Source organism: Pieris brassicae, chromosome 2, assembly GCF_905147105.1.
Source record: "Pieris brassicae chromosome 2, ilPieBrab1.1, whole genome shotgun sequence".
Classification (NCBI taxonomy): Eukaryota; Metazoa; Arthropoda; class Insecta; order Lepidoptera; family Pieridae; genus Pieris; species Pieris brassicae.
Window position 1 is genome coordinate 10097687 of NC_059666.1, and position 18137 is coordinate 10115823.

An 18137-nucleotide genomic window follows, 5' to 3' on the forward strand; every position below is an offset into this window, starting at 1 on the left:
ACACAAACTTAGGAGCAACTGAAATGATAGGTTTTGTTAATAGTACAGGACTATTAATATAATATCTTTTCGGATACCTAACAATCAGAAACCGTTCGATAACTAAAACTTTGCCCTTGTAATTAATAATGCAAGGAATTAAAATATATATTGAAGTTAAATTTTTATTAGATGTTGGTAGATAGTCAAATTTGTCTGACATTTCAAAATGGCAATGGTAGCACAAATTTCAGCCGCCGGCTAACAAATTAATGGCACTGTATTACGATTAGTTTGACAGGACTACAATAAATCTAGTCTTTAGTCTAGATAAATGACTAGTCATCGCAATTTTATAAGATTTTGTCCTTATTTTAGACTTGAATTCCAAGGATATAAGGCCTACAATAAATCAATCGCGTGTCAAATGACAACAAAACTTTTTATCGTGCCTCGTTTCCGTAAGTTGCGCAATCAATTTGGCACGAATCGGGAGAACAATTTGGAAATGAAGCGATGAAAATCGAAAATAGCTTGAAGGTAATAACTAGCTATGACTCTGCACTTCATTGTCTTAGGATTTCCAGATAATGTTTCTTAGCGGCCTATTTTTCATTCCATCAACAATCAAAACCCCAGGGTTCAGTACTATGTCAAATGGAATGGAATAAAAAATATAGATGTTACAAAAGTTGCAGAGTTACAAACAGTGCGTATAAATAAGAGGCACGCGAAAAATGGCGAAAAAACGGTAATAAAATCTAAAAAGCCATCAGGACAAAATTCTAACAGATTCTGTTTTAATTTAATTTAAAATTGTATTATTATTGTAGATATGCCAAATGCCATTAATTCCCCCTAGTTAATTTTTTTTTTCGAATTCAGCATACTCCCGAGTTTATTTTGGTTTAGATTCAATTTAATATGGGGGAAGCTCTACCTTATAACCATATGGTACACTTAATCAAACCTATAAATCGAGGAACAGATACAGAAATCTGAGACCCAGACCTAAAAAGGTTGTAGCGCCATCGATTGTTTTTTTTTTTCATATAAATCGAGGAAATTACGTCATATCCTGTTAAATACATATCCACATCCTTCACATAAGTGTTTTGGTTTATTTTATTCTTCTTTCTTTTAAAAGCTCGTTTACATAGAGTCAACAACGTGCTCCATGCCTAACGTGACCAGACGTCCCGTTTTGTCGTCTGTCCCTTTTTGCAATTACGTGTCCCGGTGTCCACGGAATGAACTGTGCGACGCAAAATTGTCCCTTTTTGAGAAACCGCGCGACAATTTGAGCAGCAAAATGTATAAAAAACGTGCGGAGAGTTTCATTCTTATTTGAAATTGTCAACTATATTAAAACAAATTTGTTCTTCTGCTCAACTAACTTTAACATTTTGGGTACAATTTGTGATTCGTAACTTTTAAGCCAATTAACTTTTCTAAATAAATAACTTTAAAAAAGTGTTTTCTTCATTGACTGCTTATTATTTGACCTAAATTAAACCAATGTCCCATTTTGAGTCAAATAAGAAATGGTCACTTTATCCATGCCACAATGTGTAGCATGTGGCTTGTGGCATATTACACATAGAAAGCGTTTGCGGCATATGTGGCATACGGCAGCCTTTTTTAAAAATTAAGGTAGACAATTGTGCCCTCCCTTCAACTTTACCAGAATGTCAAATGAGGACTTTGAAGATTTTTTTTTATTATAAATATATTTTTTTCACACCACTCCATGAACATTTTACACAACAAAAATATACCCTACAAACTGTTTTGACGCACGAAAATTGTGGAATGGAATCCATTGTTCCCGGATACAAGCTGTGGGTGCTACAAATTGTAGAAAGCGGCACCTCGTGCATATACGTAACATCACACAACATCGCACATACGCCGAGGCAACATTGTGCCTAGATAATTTCCAAAGCATTGTGCTGTTTATGGAGTGTTACTGTTCTTCCTCCTCTTTTGATCGAGGGGATACACCATACAATATGGCTGATCAAGTAACTTTAGCAGGAGCTTGGTTCTTGCCACAATGTGTGACATTTTTAACTTTGTAGCATGCGGCTTTGTGGTATGCTCTGGTGTAGACCCATTTCGAACGGTACGTTCATGGTCTAGTTCTGTGTTCAAATTTCAATGCTGTTCGTACAACTCAAATTCAGTAGGTACACGCAGGACCCTAGCTGCACATAACATTCGGGAAAAATACATATATATACATATAATAGATTTCTTTCGCACGCAAAATCTCAAAAAAAAATAATTGCAAGTGTATTATTTTCTGTAGAATTTTATTTTTGATTATTAATAGAAAAAAAGAACAATTTTTTTTTTGGGAATCTCCTTCACCTTTTTCGACATGGCGGATAAATTGTTAAATTTAATTTATGTATATATAATTCTACTCGATCGGGGATTGTACAAACACATCTACACGTTGCAAATCATAATATTCCTAAATTGTCAATTTGTTTAGCGCTAAAGAGGTAAAATTGTTCTCAAGGTTAACCGCTCGCGATACAAAATTAGTTTTGGCATTTGAATGCAAACAAACGCTCCACGTTTTGCATAATAATATCAATTCCAGTTTAATATACAAAAGAATATTTTAATGGAATTCTGTTAACTCTGTTAGATATATAACTTATTCTTAGAAAGTCGTCATAAGAGACAAGACAAAAGTCATGGACTTTACTTCCAAAATAAGAAGACTTAAATGGCGATGGGTATAGACAAGACAGATGGAGTAAAATTGTGACACAATACCCTAGGGAAGGCAAAAGAAGTAGAGGAAGACCACAAAAAAAGATGGAAAGACGACATCAGACAGGTGGCAGGAATGATGTGTAACAGAGTGGCCCAGGAAACACATGAATGGAAAAGGTTAGAGGCCGACTCGCAAACGGATCTGCAGAAATCAAGCAAGATCCAGACATTAGAATAGTTTTTTTAACTACCCAATACCTGGTTTAATAAAGTCGAACTAATTAAAAGGCTACGGTATTATTATTATTAAAATGTCGTACGTTACATGCTCATTTGTCTCTTTTCGTTAGACTAAAAACAATTTGACAAAAAGAGACGAAACACTACATTAGTAATAAGAGTGTGATTAGACTGTGACAGGAATACTCAACAGAAGTGAAATATATTGAAAATTTAATAATAAAAATTTGATAGCACATAAGAAATACAATATAAATGATTTTACCAGACAATAATAAAATCAGTTATAAACTGACAAACACAAATGGAATAACATATATAAAATTTACGTTTTAACGTTATCTTACTTTCAATTACTGGAAATAATTATCGAAGCGACATGAGACAACCTTGAGGGGAAGTAATTATAAATAAAATGTATTACACAAAAAGGAAATTGGACTGGTTTTAAGAATCAATAAAAAATGTAGTCTAAAATGTATTTTGGTCATCATATCATGGAAAGGATACCGACTCTGTAGGTCAATAGCCCTGGGCTTGTAAAAAGGAAAATTCAACTTGGTTTTAACAATCAATAAAAAGTGTTCTAAAATTAAATTTATTTCACGCTACTATCATGAAAAATATTCTCACTCAGCAAATTTCACAACTGTAATTAAGGTATCCATCAAGGTATTTAAAATTCGACTTAAGGTCAAGAAAAGAGCGTACCAATTATAAAAATGCCGACAACGCATACAAGTCTCTAACACTGTGAGCACAAGCACAGTTTATGGGCACAATCACTTGAAATCTCTTGCCATTTTTCTATAAAAACAGATTAAAGCTTTTAATTTCAAAATTGCTAAAACCAGGCATTGATTAATCGTGCATGTCCAACTGAGCTACGATGTTTGGCTTAGACTCAATACCTTGGTAATTAGGTCGAGACTCGTGACCAAAGAGGCTAAAAAGTCTTATAAAGCTGTATTTAGTATGAAAGAGAATCTTAACTTGTGTTTTAGCAAATGAAAAGAATCTTTTTAAATTGGCATACTCATTTTACCTTTTTATTCAGTTTCATAGTATTAACTATTAGCCTTTATATCGCCTTAATGTTTTTTTTACTTGGTACAGTTTTTAGTAGCGACAAACCAACATTTTGCTATGGTAGCACTTATCAAAGAGACTTTTATAAATCTTTTAACAATTTTTCTTTCCATAAAACCATAGTTCAACAGCAGTGTTGGCCTAGTGGCTTCGGCATGCAACTCTCATCTCTGAGGTCGTAGGTTCGATCCCCGGCTGTGCACCAATGGAATTTCTTTCTATGTGCGCATTTATTTCCTCGAACAGTGAAGGAAAACATCGTGAGGAAACCGACTTGCCTTAGACCCAAAAAGCCGACGGAGTGCGTAAGGCACAGGAGGCCGATCACTACTTAAGACACAGTTGTTTGTAAAAGTAAAAAAAATATTTTAGTTGAATTTTCATAAATTGTTCTAGACACTTAGCTAACGTTATTCACCATTTTTTTTAAAATAAGGCCATACAAAACATTGTTCCTTGGCATTCACAAGAACGCAATTAGCCAGGTGAATGATCGTGTGCATCTAGAAGTCATAGTCGTAAAAAATTTCATACATTATCGTTGAAAGTTAACATTTTACGCCTTCTCAAACCTACTCATACCGCTAGCTACTGTACATGGTTAATACTGCGCTTACTGCTCACCGCCGGTGAAAGTGCAAAACGATACAAACGTGACTTCACACTTTACAAATTAAACTTGTTTTAAAAATAATGAAATTTACTTAATCTGAATATATAAATAATTTTTTTTTATGTAATAGCAGGCAAACGGGCAAGAGGCTCACCTGATGTGAAGCGATACCGCTGTCCATGGACACTCACATTGCCAGAAGGCTCGCAAGTGCGTTGCCGGCCTTTCAAGAATTGGTACGCTCTTTTCTTGAAGGACCCTAAATCGAATTGGTTCGGAAATACTTCAGTGGGCAGCTGGTTCCACATAGTGGTGGTGCGCGGCAAAAACTGCCTTAGAAAACGCTCAGTTGTGGAACGACGGACGTCGAGGTGATACGGATGGTATTTTGTATTTTTCCTTGACGTCCGATAATGAAACTCAGCTGCGGGTATTAGACCGAACAACTCTTCTGAACACTCCCCATGGTAAATGCGGTAGAAGATGCAGAGGGACCCAACATCTCTACGCAACGCCAAGGGATCAAGCCGCACGGAAAGTGATTGGTCGTCGACGATTCGAACCGCTCTTCGTTGAATACGGTCTAGTGGAAGGAGCTGGTACTGGGGAGCTCCCGCCTAGAGGTGAGAACAGTATTCCATGTGGGGCCGAATTTGCGCTTTATAGAGTTGCAAGCGGTGGCCCGGAGTGAAGTACCGTCTCGCCTTGCTGAGCACACCAAGCTTTTTGGAGGCTAATTTAGCCTTCCCTTCCAAATGACCGCGAAACTGGACGTTATTCGATATGTCAACGCCCAATATTCCGATGTTAGCTGAGGCTTTAAGGAGAGTGCCTTCAAAGAGGGGAGTAGCGACAAAGGGAGTTTTTTTAGCGGAAAACGCGCATACTTGTGTCTTCTTGGGGTTAAATTGGACTAGATTTAGTCTACCCCAGTCCGAGACTCCACGTAAAAGAGTTTCGACTTCAGACACAAGTTTGTTCCGGCACTCATCAACAACAGCCCGAGAAATACCTGCCCGGCCCGTGTAAAAAGTATCCCCAGTGCTGTCGTCCGCATAGCAATGAAGGTTGCTAAGTTGCAACATATCATTAATATGCAGAATAAACAGGGTCGGGGATAGGACACAGCCTTGTGGGACACCAGCATTGACGGGTTTAAGGTCGGAGCATGCTCCATCGATGACGACCCTAATGCTCCGATCAGCGAGAAAGCTGGAAATCCAGTTGCATAATTTCTCGGGGAGCCCATAGGCTGGAAGCTTTGAGAGCAGTGCTCTATGCCACACCCGATCGAAGGCTTTCGCTATGTCCAAACTTACGGCCAGCGCCTCCCCCTTGGACTCAATTGCCTCTGCCCACCTATGTGTAAGGTATACAAGGAGGTCACCAGCTGAGCGACCACGACGAAAGCCGTACTGAGAATCGCTAATCAGCTGGCTGCCCTCTAGATACCTCAAGAGCTGGCCGTTAATAATGGTTTCCATTATTTTGGAGAACAAGGAGGTTATTGCGATTGGGCGATAGTTGGACGGATCAGAGCGATCGCCTTTTTTAGGGATCGGATGTATCAAAGCTGTCTTCCAGCACTTCGGAACAGTGTTGAGGGAGTACAGGTACCGGAAAAGGCGCGTTAGGACCGGAGCCAACTCAGAAGCACAAGTACGCAGCACATTTGGGGGGATGCCATCAGGCCCGCTCGACTTATGGATGTCCAGGGAAAATAAATGTTTACGGATAGCACGTTGCCGGAATGTAACTTCAGGCATCGTAGTATCACACCGCAATAATGTCGGTGGTTCCTTCCCCTGATCATCCAAAGTTGAGTTCGACGCAAAGAGACGGCCTAGAAGATCGGCCTTCTCTTTTGCAGTATGGGCCAGTGAGTCATCCTCCCTATGCAGTGGTGGAATAGAGGGCTGACAGAAATTCCCTTGGACAGCTTTGGCAAGAGACCAGAAGGCTCGAGTTCCCGAAGGAAGGTGGGCCAATTTCTCACCAAACCTGGCAATATGCTCTGACTTTGCCTTAGCGATTTCCCGTTTGAAGGACCTAGAGGCTGAATTGTATGCTTTTTTACGTTCGCCGATAGCCGCATCACAGGATGTCGCCGCTTCTGCCCAGGCTTTAAAGCATTCACGCTTACGGCGCAAAGCCTCTTTGCACGAACGCCTAAACCAAGGCTGGGACTTGCCACCGACCGGCACCGCAGAGAATGGAATAAAAAGTTCCATGCCCTGCAGGACCACATCAGCGACAGAGTCAGCGACGGCATCCGGAGTACTCAACGAAAAGCAAATGGGCCCCCAAGGGACGCAAAAAAAGACCGCATCCCGTCCCAATCTGCTGACTTATAGTGCCACACACGGCGACAGTCCGCAAAGCTAGGCCGTAAAGGGCGCATGAGCGGCACAATGCTCCGTACCACACAATGATCTGATGAACCCAATGGCGGGTCAACAGAGACTTGGTAGGTCTCCGGATGTGAAGTCAGCAGAAGGTCCAACAAAGAAGGTTTATGACCATCCACATCTGGTATTCGCGTAATCGCAGGGACCATTTGCGTCAAGTCGTAGGCTAAAGCAAAGTCGTGAAAGGATCTTCCCGCGTGATCGATGGTTTCAGAGCCGAGCCAATCGGCATGGTGGGCGTTAAAATCGCCAAGTATCACGATTTCAGCGGTAGGAATCCTTTCGAGCAGGGAATCTGTAGCCATTTGGATGTGCTCAATGAGTCGGTCAGTTTCGGTATTTCGGGCTCCGGGAATCTTTCTCACCGCACGAAACGCGAGTACAAGAAGGCGAACCTTTTGTATCACTTTACGCCGGTTTTCTGAAAGACAGTGGTGGCCCCGGTCGTGCCTACCCGTTTGGCTGAAGCCAGGAGGCAACAGCATGGCACTTCCACTAGGAAGGGATTGACTGATTGCGCTGGTGAAATAACCTCTGTCAGAGGTTATTTCACCAGTGGGCGATGGGGTCGTCACGTCCCGACGCCAATAAAGTTATATCGTATATTTAAATTGCAAACGAATTCATGAAGCACATTTTTTTTAAGTCAATTTACATAATTGGCAGTAAACCTCCTGCTATCCTCTAATGTTTTCCAAGTTCATATTAAAATCACGGTATATTACCCCCATACGCTTCACCAATAGGTCGCTCTCCGGTGAAGAGTCGTGAAACCCATTAAGCAGCGAGAGTAACCGAAGAATGGGAGCTTGTTAACGCTGGACAGTGCGAGCCGAACGCACAGCAAAAAGGTTATGCTTCCGGCATGATCTCTCCCAGCAAGTATGCGCTTTTCGTCTCGTTTTTAATTACGCTTAAACCAAATTTGATTATAGCTAAATCTCTTCGAAGTTCTAATGAATTGTACCCTCAAACCCCTATCGAGAACTTAGTAAGGTAGAGGTAAGGAAAAAAATTGTCCCTTCTTTTATACAAATTTCTAAGGAACTTTCTCTACAAACTTACAATCATATCCCTATAATACCTTTCATAAGGGGAAGATATGACGCAACTGGTTTCAAGAATTGGAATATAAAAAGGCGTCCCGATAAATTAAATACTTTTTTGTATATGCCTGTCACCGTTTGATCGAGGTAAAACGAGGTAAATTTCTGTTCGCACATAAAACGAAAATTAGGAACGAATTTTAGCAATAACGCCATTTACAGAGAAAGTAGAAAACTTCATAAAACTACTCCCTTTATTGTGTATTATCAAATCTTCCTATTCAGAATATCATAAGATTCTAAAGTCACGCTACATCTGTGATAAAATGCCGATAGAGTACACAATGGGCGCAATCACCGTCTATGAACAGTTAGACAAAACCTTCGCTTCACTTCCTCATAACTGAGATGAAGTAACGGCACCGGATTATGTAAATAATGTAACAATGTCAGGAACCGGTATTCGTAACTAGAACAGGATTTTGCCGATTACAAGTTCAAAAAACATTAGCTTTACTTTCGTTTGTAACTGGATTAATCCTCACGTAATTCTAGTTTTCTAAAAACAAACTTCACCAATAAAACCAGACAGTTTCTATGAGAGATATTATTTGTAACATTGTTTTTGTTACTTAAATTATGTGTTTAAATAGAATACATTTTTTAAAAACAAATGCGCATCGCATTACTCGACATCATTAATCATCATTCACCAACATCCTCAAGTAATAATCCTTTAGATATATCAAGTGTTTAGTAGTGTGAGCAGTGTTGGGCTTCAGCGTGCGACTCTCATCCCTGAGTACGTCGGTTCAATCCCCGGCTGTGCAACAATGGACTTAATTTCTACGTGCGCATTTAATATTCGCTCGAACTGTGAAGGAAAAGATCGTAGGAAACCGGCTTGCTTTCGACCCAAAAAGTCGACAGTCGACTTATTTTAGATTGACAAATGATTATGAAACTTAAACAAAAATCCTAAGCCAGACCTAAAAATGTTGTAGCGTCACTAATATTTGTTAGATATATCAATACCGACCTACAGAAAAGCATAAACATGCGACTGGTGATTATTTTTGCATTAAGCGTCACTGTTATACATGAAACACAAATGCGTGGGCTTTCGGAGCATATATTATAGAAATGACTTCATTGGTTTGTTCGTAAACAAAATAATAAACGCATTTTTATGTACAACGCATGTTATATAGAAAAACTTGAGATTTCTGAATACAGAACCGTAATATTTACGTTCTAGTATCATGGAGTGAGAGAAATCGTTAAGTGCATTGAATCGTCAGATAATCGATGCGCACAAACCGAAGCAAATTACTTGTTGTAAATAGCATCGGGTGAAATTCAATAAAGATAAAAAATAAATTCCAAATCTGACAATAATAATTGTGTATCAATAACAACATACATACAAATAATATAATGTTTTTTGCCTATCAGATTTAATCTATGAATATATTGCAAATTTATATATGAACATGCGTAGGGCTTGTTAAATTAACTTGAAAAATACCAGTGGCACAACATTTTACATCTGGGCCTCAGATTTCTGTATAAGCCATTCTTACAATGAAGTTCCACTGCATCTGTCTTTAAGTATGAACTGAGGATTCTGGGGATTTTTGTTGTAAATACCTAACCATGTTTGTAAAATAACCAGTCACATCTCATACCAATTTTTTTTGTTTATGTAATGACCATTGAGTGAAAAAAATAGTTCTACATTTAATCTAGATAATATTCGTGTTAATAAAATTTATATTAATTGTATTTAAATTCGATATTAATGTTTTTTTTATCTGTATCAATTTGCACTTTATTGCATGCAATAAAAATAAGAAAAACAATACATATAACTAATATGGTACATTATATTTATCAGAGCTCCATTTATAACTTAAGACTGTATAATTACAAATGCAAGGCCTTGAATTCTATCGTAATATGGCTTCTTCTATTTACTTATTGTTTCATAAATCATGTTAATTTGAAAAAAAATGTCTTTGAATAAATACTCTATTAATATTATTTAAATATATATAAAACCAGTTATATTAGGAAATGCCTCTGTCATTTAGTTCATGTTACTTATGAAGCTGAGATCATCAACTTGAAATCATATTTATAAATAAGCCAAGGTAATAATAATACTTTATAATAGTTTACGTCTTATACTTCAAACACCATAAGACTAAAAAACACATATAAACAACTTTGTAATATATTTTAGATTTTATAAACTTTGGTGTAAGTGTTTTTTTAGGTTACAAGAGTTTGTTTTTTAAACTATAAAACAATCATAATATTTCAGTGTTACTTTTATAGTAATATATAAAATACCATATTTTATTTCCTTTCAAATGTTACCAATGTTTATCAGTTGTGATGATAATTGAAAACAACATTGAAAGTAGTGATGCAAAACTTAAATAAAAATATAAAATTGAATAAATATTACCTGAATAACAAGAATTAGTCTTTAAATGTCAATTGCAGTTTGTAACATGTAGTAAGCATGCCTTTATAAAAGATTGAGATATATTCCACTTACCAGATCTTGGTGATATCGGCACTGCAGGTTTTGGTGCAGCATTAGAGCACAGCCTTCCAATCTTTGATGGAGGCTTAAGACCAGATGGCTTCGAAAATGTATTAGGTCTTGAAGATTCTGATCTAGGTATCGTAGAAGCAGTGGTGCTTACAGATGTTTCCGAGGAAACCGACGACGGCGCCGGAGGTATTCCCGTCGTCTCCAACTCATTTTTATCACTCATTCTTTATTCACTTTTAGCACTTTTAATAAAACTCCCGCATCCTTATTAAATCATAACCGAGTTACTGAAATCGCATAATCAATTAGGCGACTGAAACATTAAAAATATGACGCGACTTAAAAACTAAAAATATCTTCGTTCCGCACTTTAAAGACGCGTTATCTGGATCACGGCCATGACAAGAGCAAATATATTAAATATTGTTCAGCTTCATTCAGTTTTACCAAAATCTATGTTAAAATACAACGTACCGTCATACACGCGTTCGAAATTAGTATTTTAATTATACATCTTACAAGATTTAAAAAAAAATTGGATTCTAACTGATAACCGTTAATACTGAGAAGCTGTAAGAATAATAATAGGATATAAAAAGCTTGGTATACATCAGAAAAAAGATCGCAAAATTTTACCGCTCGTTGAACCAGCTGGGCTTGACGTTAGAAACGTTATCACACAATTCACAGCACGAAACACATTTCACACTTAGATTAACTTGGCAATTCACTGCAAGTATAAATAACATTTACCGAATATAGCGTCTTGTCCGTTTTTACGCTCTAATTAGATGGCAATTCAGTAAAACAGATTTTATTATTTACGTCAACAAACACCTATACGAGATAGAAGAAAATCACACGACAAAAAAACTAAAACCTGTATGAAATTATCTAAAAGACAACTGACATTTCTGTCAGTACTTAGTACAAGAATAACAGCTATGTATTTACGTCTACCAGACTGACCATAGATGAAGAATCTGTAGACCGAAGTCTTGCGGTATCTGTACAATACAGTAATACGTTACTATAAAATTTCAATCGTATTTGAGTTAACAATATATTTTTATTATAGTAACTAATAAAAAAAGGATTAGAATGTTATTGAAGATTTTGTTTTTGATATCTAAATACGTCATTTAAGGATACGTTACCAAATATTCCGTTACTTCTCGTTCCAATCAATGACCAATGTATTTCTAAAATACTTAAAGTACCTCGAAATTAAAAATCGTAATTTGGGTCCCGTAAAATCTCAGTCTCCAATAAAATACGACGGAATTCTAATTTGTATTACATTAACGCTTAACGCTTACTTCGTACATAACTTTTATATAATAATATGTAATCTGAAAATATACACTTATTGTTAGAATAGGGAAATTCAAAACAGGTTATACGAAATTAGAGTCTCTTATAACTTATTCATCTGTGGACTATGGTTTGACTTTTGAGTCAACAAGGTGTACGGTTGTAGTGAATTGAATAATGATTATATCTATTAATTGTTGATAGCAATTGTTTAATACTTTGCGAAGTGCAATGTAACTAGTTAGTAATCCCTGAATATATCTTGAGTAATTGCAGTAATAAAAATGAATAAATCTATTTATTAATCCGCTTAGAAATAAAATAAAAATGAAGTTAGTGTTTAAAAACATTGAAAAAGATGGCAGTGGGTAAGTATTTATTTCTAAATATTGCCTTAGGTCATATTATTAGGTATTTACTATTGTTTATATCCATTTTCAGGAGCATCGGTCTTATATCTGAAGAATCTGAGGATATGTGGCATGCTTACAACCTAATAGCAGAAGGAGATTCTGTTACTGCGTCGACCGTACGAAAAGTCCAAAATGAGTCGTCGACGGGCTCTTCGACAAGCACTAGAGTTCGAACTACGCTTACTATAACCGTGGAAAATATTGATTTCGATACACAAGCATGTGTTCTTCGTTTGAAAGGCCGCAATATTGTTGAGAATCAATATGTGAAGGTAACTAAGTACATCAATAAATAACATTAATGTTCTTAGCCAGCCTAATTTGCAAAATAATAACTTTTATGTAAAATCTTAGATGGGGGCATACCACACATTAGACTTAGAATTAAATAGGAAGTTTACATTGCGAAAGCTACAATGGGATTCTGTAGCCTTAGAAAGAGTAGATATGGCCTGTGATCCAGCAACCTCGGCGGATGTTGCTGCAGTAGTAATGCAAGAAGGCTTAGCTCATGTTTGCCTTATTACCTCATCAATGACATTAGTCAGATCAAAGATAGATATAACAATACCTAGGAAGCGGAGAGGCTTTACACAGCAGCATGAAAAGGTATATTTTTTAAGTTAATATTTTAGATATTTCTATAAACTAGTTTAAAAAAATAATAATTTAAGAATTAAATCATACCTTTAAAACCACTGTTGAATATGTATGTATTTCAGTATCTTCCAATAGTGGCAATATTTAAAAGAATCTATGTACATCCAAAAATATAGATTAGCTAAAAAAATAAAATAAGTACATATTTTTAATGTTTTCTGCTTAACATATCTGCATAGTATATTACATACTAATAAATTTGCTCCATGTAAATAATCCATTTTAAATAGATTTTTTCAAAAAAGAATAACTATAAAATGCACTTGAATTTCTCCTGGTGAAAAGTACACAAACAAAATTGATTTTAATCTGACAAATTAACAACACATAGTAAAAAACATTACTGTTATTAATAAATTAGTTTTAACACTGATCACAGGATGGTTCTAGAGACATTAAACACAAATCTCAATATAAAACAAACAAAAAGAAACTTCAATCAAAAGTAATATTATTAGTAATAAGGAAATTCTTACATGTACTTTAACATTGCGCTAGAGCATCATTCAGAAAACAGTGGTTTATAAGAAAAATTAATCTTGCAATTCACATTTCTATTAAAAAATTCAACACTTTCAAAACACATTCAAAAATAGAAATCTCAAGTTCAAATTAATTGAACAAAGAAAAACCTACTATTAAACAGGAACAAAAAAAAAGATGAATGAATCTATAAGAAACAACAATAAGGCGAAATGGTTTAATGATATTACAACATATTGAAGTCAAGTGGAATAATGTATGCTTTAAAAGAACTAACACACAATAAATAATGGATGCCAAATCTACAATACAGACAGGGAATATAGACAACAAAAAGAAAGGAGATTCTGAACTAATAGCGAAGTTAACAATCTTGACACTCTTGACGTGACCCATACCATCATAGTTCAAAAACAGGAAAATCAATTATAACTCAAAAAGATTCTTCGAAAGTTATACTAAACAGAATAACAAAATATCCTTGAAAAAACCAAGCAAAAGAACAAGCAGGTTTCAGAAGCATGCTTTCAACTGTAGATGACATTCATGTAGTGAAGCAAATTATACAAAAGTATCACAAATATAACAGAATGTACTACATGGCATTTGATACTCTACGGCACAAATTTTATTTGTTCAGGACTAAAAAAAGGCATCCACAAACAATATATTACACTGATAAAAAAGTATACTGAGGCAGTAGAATAGAAAATTTTGAATATGGGGTGCCTCGGGCTTAAGTTGTAAGGCAAAGGGATCCTATTATAGCAGTTCTAGAAATGATATTCAGAAACATAGACTGGGAAAAAAGTTAGTTAACATAAATGGGGAACTGTTCCAAGTCATTTATTCATTTAGGTAACACAATGTACATTCACTCATTTGCGCTTTCTAGACAACATTGTCACATTCTCGGAGTAGCCTTGGCAACTGGAAAGCATGTTACAAGAACTTATTAATAATAATTTAACTTAATTCATACATAATAATTTAACTTAATTTCTATGTAAAATAGAATTTAAGAATTAAATTAATTGTAAGCTTGCCAATTAATTGTAAGTGTTTATAGTACTTCACATTTTTATGTACTAGGCATAAGCATTTTACAGCAATTAAGGCTATTATTATTAATAAGATGGCTCATATCCAATTTCAGGGACTTGTTAAATTTTATGAAGCTGTTATGCAAGGTATACTCAGGCACATAGACTTTAGTGTTGTCAAATGCATAATTATTGCATCACCCGGATTTGTTAAGGACCAATATTATGACTACATGATGCAACAAGCAATAAAAACTGATAATAAGCTTCTTATTGAAAATAAATCAAAATTCTTGCTGGTCAAGGCTTCATCAGGATTTAAGCACTCTCTAAAAGGTAAATTATAACATAGGTTATTGCTTAGTGGACATAGAGGATAAAACTAGGATTGAATACAAAAGGCATATAGAATCCTGAGTTCTGAGTGGAGAACATACAAGTATCTTAACCAATTATGTAAATACTTATATTATGATTATATCAATCATTTTGTGGTATTAAGTAAACATTTTTATTTTCAAACCGCATTTAGGGAGTTTTATAAATATGTATGTAATGTATGTAACTATGATTCAATCACACTTTATAATGCCTTTACAGTGTAGGTTATTTTGTAACAAAGTGATTTAAAAAAATTGTTGGAATAACCATGCGATCTGTTGCAGCCAGCTATACATAGTCGGTCCCAAAGTTCTGTCATAAATGGAAATAATGATAAAAACAAAAGTACTGATCAGTTTTTAATGAGTGAAATTAATTTATAGTACATTAATTAATTAATAGAAATAGCAAAAAAAATTATACGCGGCCAGTCGTTTATTATTTATTTCTCACTGATGCTTTTTTTTAAAGATGACTTCAGACTCTTCTAATTTATGGTGATGAGGAAGGATATGTGATAAACACATATCTTTCTCTCTAAGACCCGCCAAATTTTGTAGTCCAACGGTTTAAGGTTCGGACTGGATGAAGGCCAACCCTCAAGTTTAATTATATTTTGACGCTCAAACAAGCCTTGAGTGGTGTTGGCCTTGTGTGCAGGCGCAGAGTCCTGCTGGAACACGAAGTGATGTCCCGCAAATAGCGTACTGGGCAGGTCTTTGACAAGCCGATCCAAAACCGTCTCTTAGTACACTTTTACACTGGTTCAGTACACTACACGCGAGAAAAAATAAATAATGACATTTTTTTATATATTATGGCAATAGTTTTGACTTTATGCCAGTTTCAAGTTTTCAAGAAAGGTTGGAAAACTACACCCGAGAAAAATAAACAAAGACATCAAAAGTAAACATTATTTCTTTTTTGTTTTAAAACAATAGTGAAACATTCAAAAATAGAATGCAAGCAATAGTTCGAAATTTAAAACTAATGTGCCAGTGCCAGACTTTGGGACCACTTACGTATATTTGATCTAAAACTTTGTTATAATTACAGAAGTTTTACAAGAGCCATCGGTAATGGCCAAGATATCAGACACAAAAGCAGCGAGTGAAGTTAAATTGCTGGAAGGTTTCTACACAATGCTGCAATTGGAGCCAGCAAAGGCATTTTATGGAAAGAAGGATGTTATGAGAGCAAATGAAGCTTTAGCAATTGAAACACTAATGATTTCAGACAAATTGTTTAGGTATGCTTTAGAATCTATTTAGTTGGTTGTTAATTAGTATTTGATTAGAGAAAGCTTTGATAGTATTTGTACACTATCTACACTAAGAATATTACAACAAAAAAATTATCAATATTACTACTAATGATAATATTGAAATAATATTTATTATTTTATGACTTAGCTTATAGCCAAAACAGATTACACCATAAACATTCACATTATGTAAAATAAATGTTTGCTTATGTAGATTAATTAACGATTTCAGTTTACATAACTGTATTTAGGTGTCAAGATATTCAGCAGCGTAAGGAATATGTCGGTCTGGTTGACTCGGCCAGAGACAATGGTGCTGATGTCAGGATATTTTCTAGCATGCATGTTTCTGGTGAACGTGAGTTTATATCTATTATTTTAACAAATCTATAAATTAATTATAATTCAGTGGCCTCAGTCCTATTGAACTTGTCCTCAGATGGCATATATTTGGATATTTATTTTTGTGGGTTATTAAGTATATAACATGCCAGAAAATACGAAACCATTTTATCTAATAAAACACGTGTCTAACCTCTCGCACAGATGCGACACAACAGACCGTGTACTGTACACACATCTTTAGTTCTCGAATTCATCTGAAATCATTAAAAATTATCAAGTCGGTCCAGCTGCTTTCGATTTTAATTACACGCCCATAAGATTTATGTGTATAAAGATGGAATATGATTTCAGAGCTGGATCAACTCACTGGTGTAGCAGCAATTTTACGTTTCCCCATGCCTGAGCTCGAGGACAGTGATGCTGAATACGACAGCTCGGATTCTGATTAATTTTAGGTTATGCCAGAATATTGACATTTTAATATGCCGAGGAATACGATGTTCGTGTTACCTTACTACGGTTTTCTTGATTTTACATTTACTATTCGATTTAACGTGCTCGTACAGTTCATGAAGTCGAATAGTTATGTCAAATTGTATGGGTTACTAGGGCTTCAGTTATTTGGAGCTAAAAAGAAGGATGATCATTTTGTAGTAAACAAATTGCATGAAAAATCGATCCCAATGATTGAAAACGAAATGCATTTTCGAGGATTCCTAAAAACAATTAATAGCTTTGCTTACTTTTGCTGACAAGAGGCCTTCCTCTTGGGAAAGCTCTTTGGGGGCGTTGGGGGTTTATTACATTGCAGTAAATCTGCTTACGTAATACTTGAAAGAGTATTTTTGATACTAAGCTCTAGATTTCAATTGTATTAGATAGACATTGCTAGGCCAATTTAAAAGTTAGTGGGAATTTGTTTGGTTTTGAAGGAATGTTCCTGAATAGCTTATTAAAATGTTAAATGGATGTTAAGTTAAAATAAATAAGACAAAAACATTACTTTTAATATTTATTTATTGTTATAATAATGAAACAATAGTTGTGAGCCATACTGTCTTTTACTTGCTTTGTAACTTAATTGGCGTATGTGGGGTTATCTCTGGGACCTCGTGAATTTTCTTTATGTCCTAGATATTGAATCGCCTACAGCTTGTATTCGTACTCTGTAACTCCTTACTACCGAGTTTAGTTTTGTTTCGCGTAAGTCCAAGGTTGCCATATTACATATATGAAAAAACTTGCATACAAATCGACGGGAACAGTGTCTCGATTGAAAGTTACTGTACGAACGTAGGTCCCACTATATCTGTGTATTTATAAGATACATTGTCTCATTTTATATTTATTTTATCAGATCTTATGTTGTTAATTATTGACATGTTTTAACATAGATAATTGTAAATATATTGACACTAAAGTGTGATATTATAAAATTCCGTTTTACTGTTAGAAAAATTTAATTTCTGTAAATAATTCAATAGTTTTTGTTATTAATACAAATCAAGCTTTTACACGTGGTGTTTATTATTGTAATACATCTTTGAATGAATCCCTAAAACG

At 35.3% G+C, this 18137-nt stretch overlaps 1 protein-coding gene across 2 annotated transcripts; it reads left to right on the forward strand.

Annotated features, from left to right (window-relative positions):
* Positions 1-12128: 12128 nt before the first annotated feature.
* LOC123718381 (protein pelota) lies at positions 12129-18088 on the forward strand. 2 transcript variants are annotated; one of them, XM_045674792.1, is made up of 7 exons: positions 12129-12353; positions 12427-12670; positions 12753-13007; positions 14698-14920; positions 16022-16214; positions 16481-16587; positions 16926-18088. In XM_045674792.1, exons 1-7 carry the CDS (start codon positions 12313-12315, stop codon positions 17021-17023), a joined length of 1161 nt encoding a protein of 386 aa, XP_045530748.1. In that variant the 5' UTR covers positions 12129-12312; the 3' UTR covers positions 17024-18088. The 2 variants fall into 2 exon arrangements, with proteins under 2 accessions (XP_045530748.1, XP_045530757.1); XM_045674801.1 differs by lacking the exon at positions 16926-18088 and having other exon boundaries at positions 16462-16535.
* The last annotated feature ends 49 nt before the right edge of the window (positions 18089-18137 follow it).

Bases quoted from the DNA above. Each gene is read 5' to 3' on its own strand.
- LOC123718381 (XM_045674792.1), top strand. From the start codon at position 12,313: ATGAAGTTAGTGTTTAAAAACATTGAAAAAGATGGCAGTGG. The intron at 12,671-12,752 runs GTAACTAAGTAC...GTAAAATCTTAG, and splicing joins TTGAGAATCAATATGTGAAG to ATGGGGGCATACCACACATT. The intron at 13,008-14,697 runs GTATATTTTTTA...ATCCAATTTCAG, and splicing joins TTACACAGCAGCATGAAAAG to GGACTTGTTAAATTTTATGA.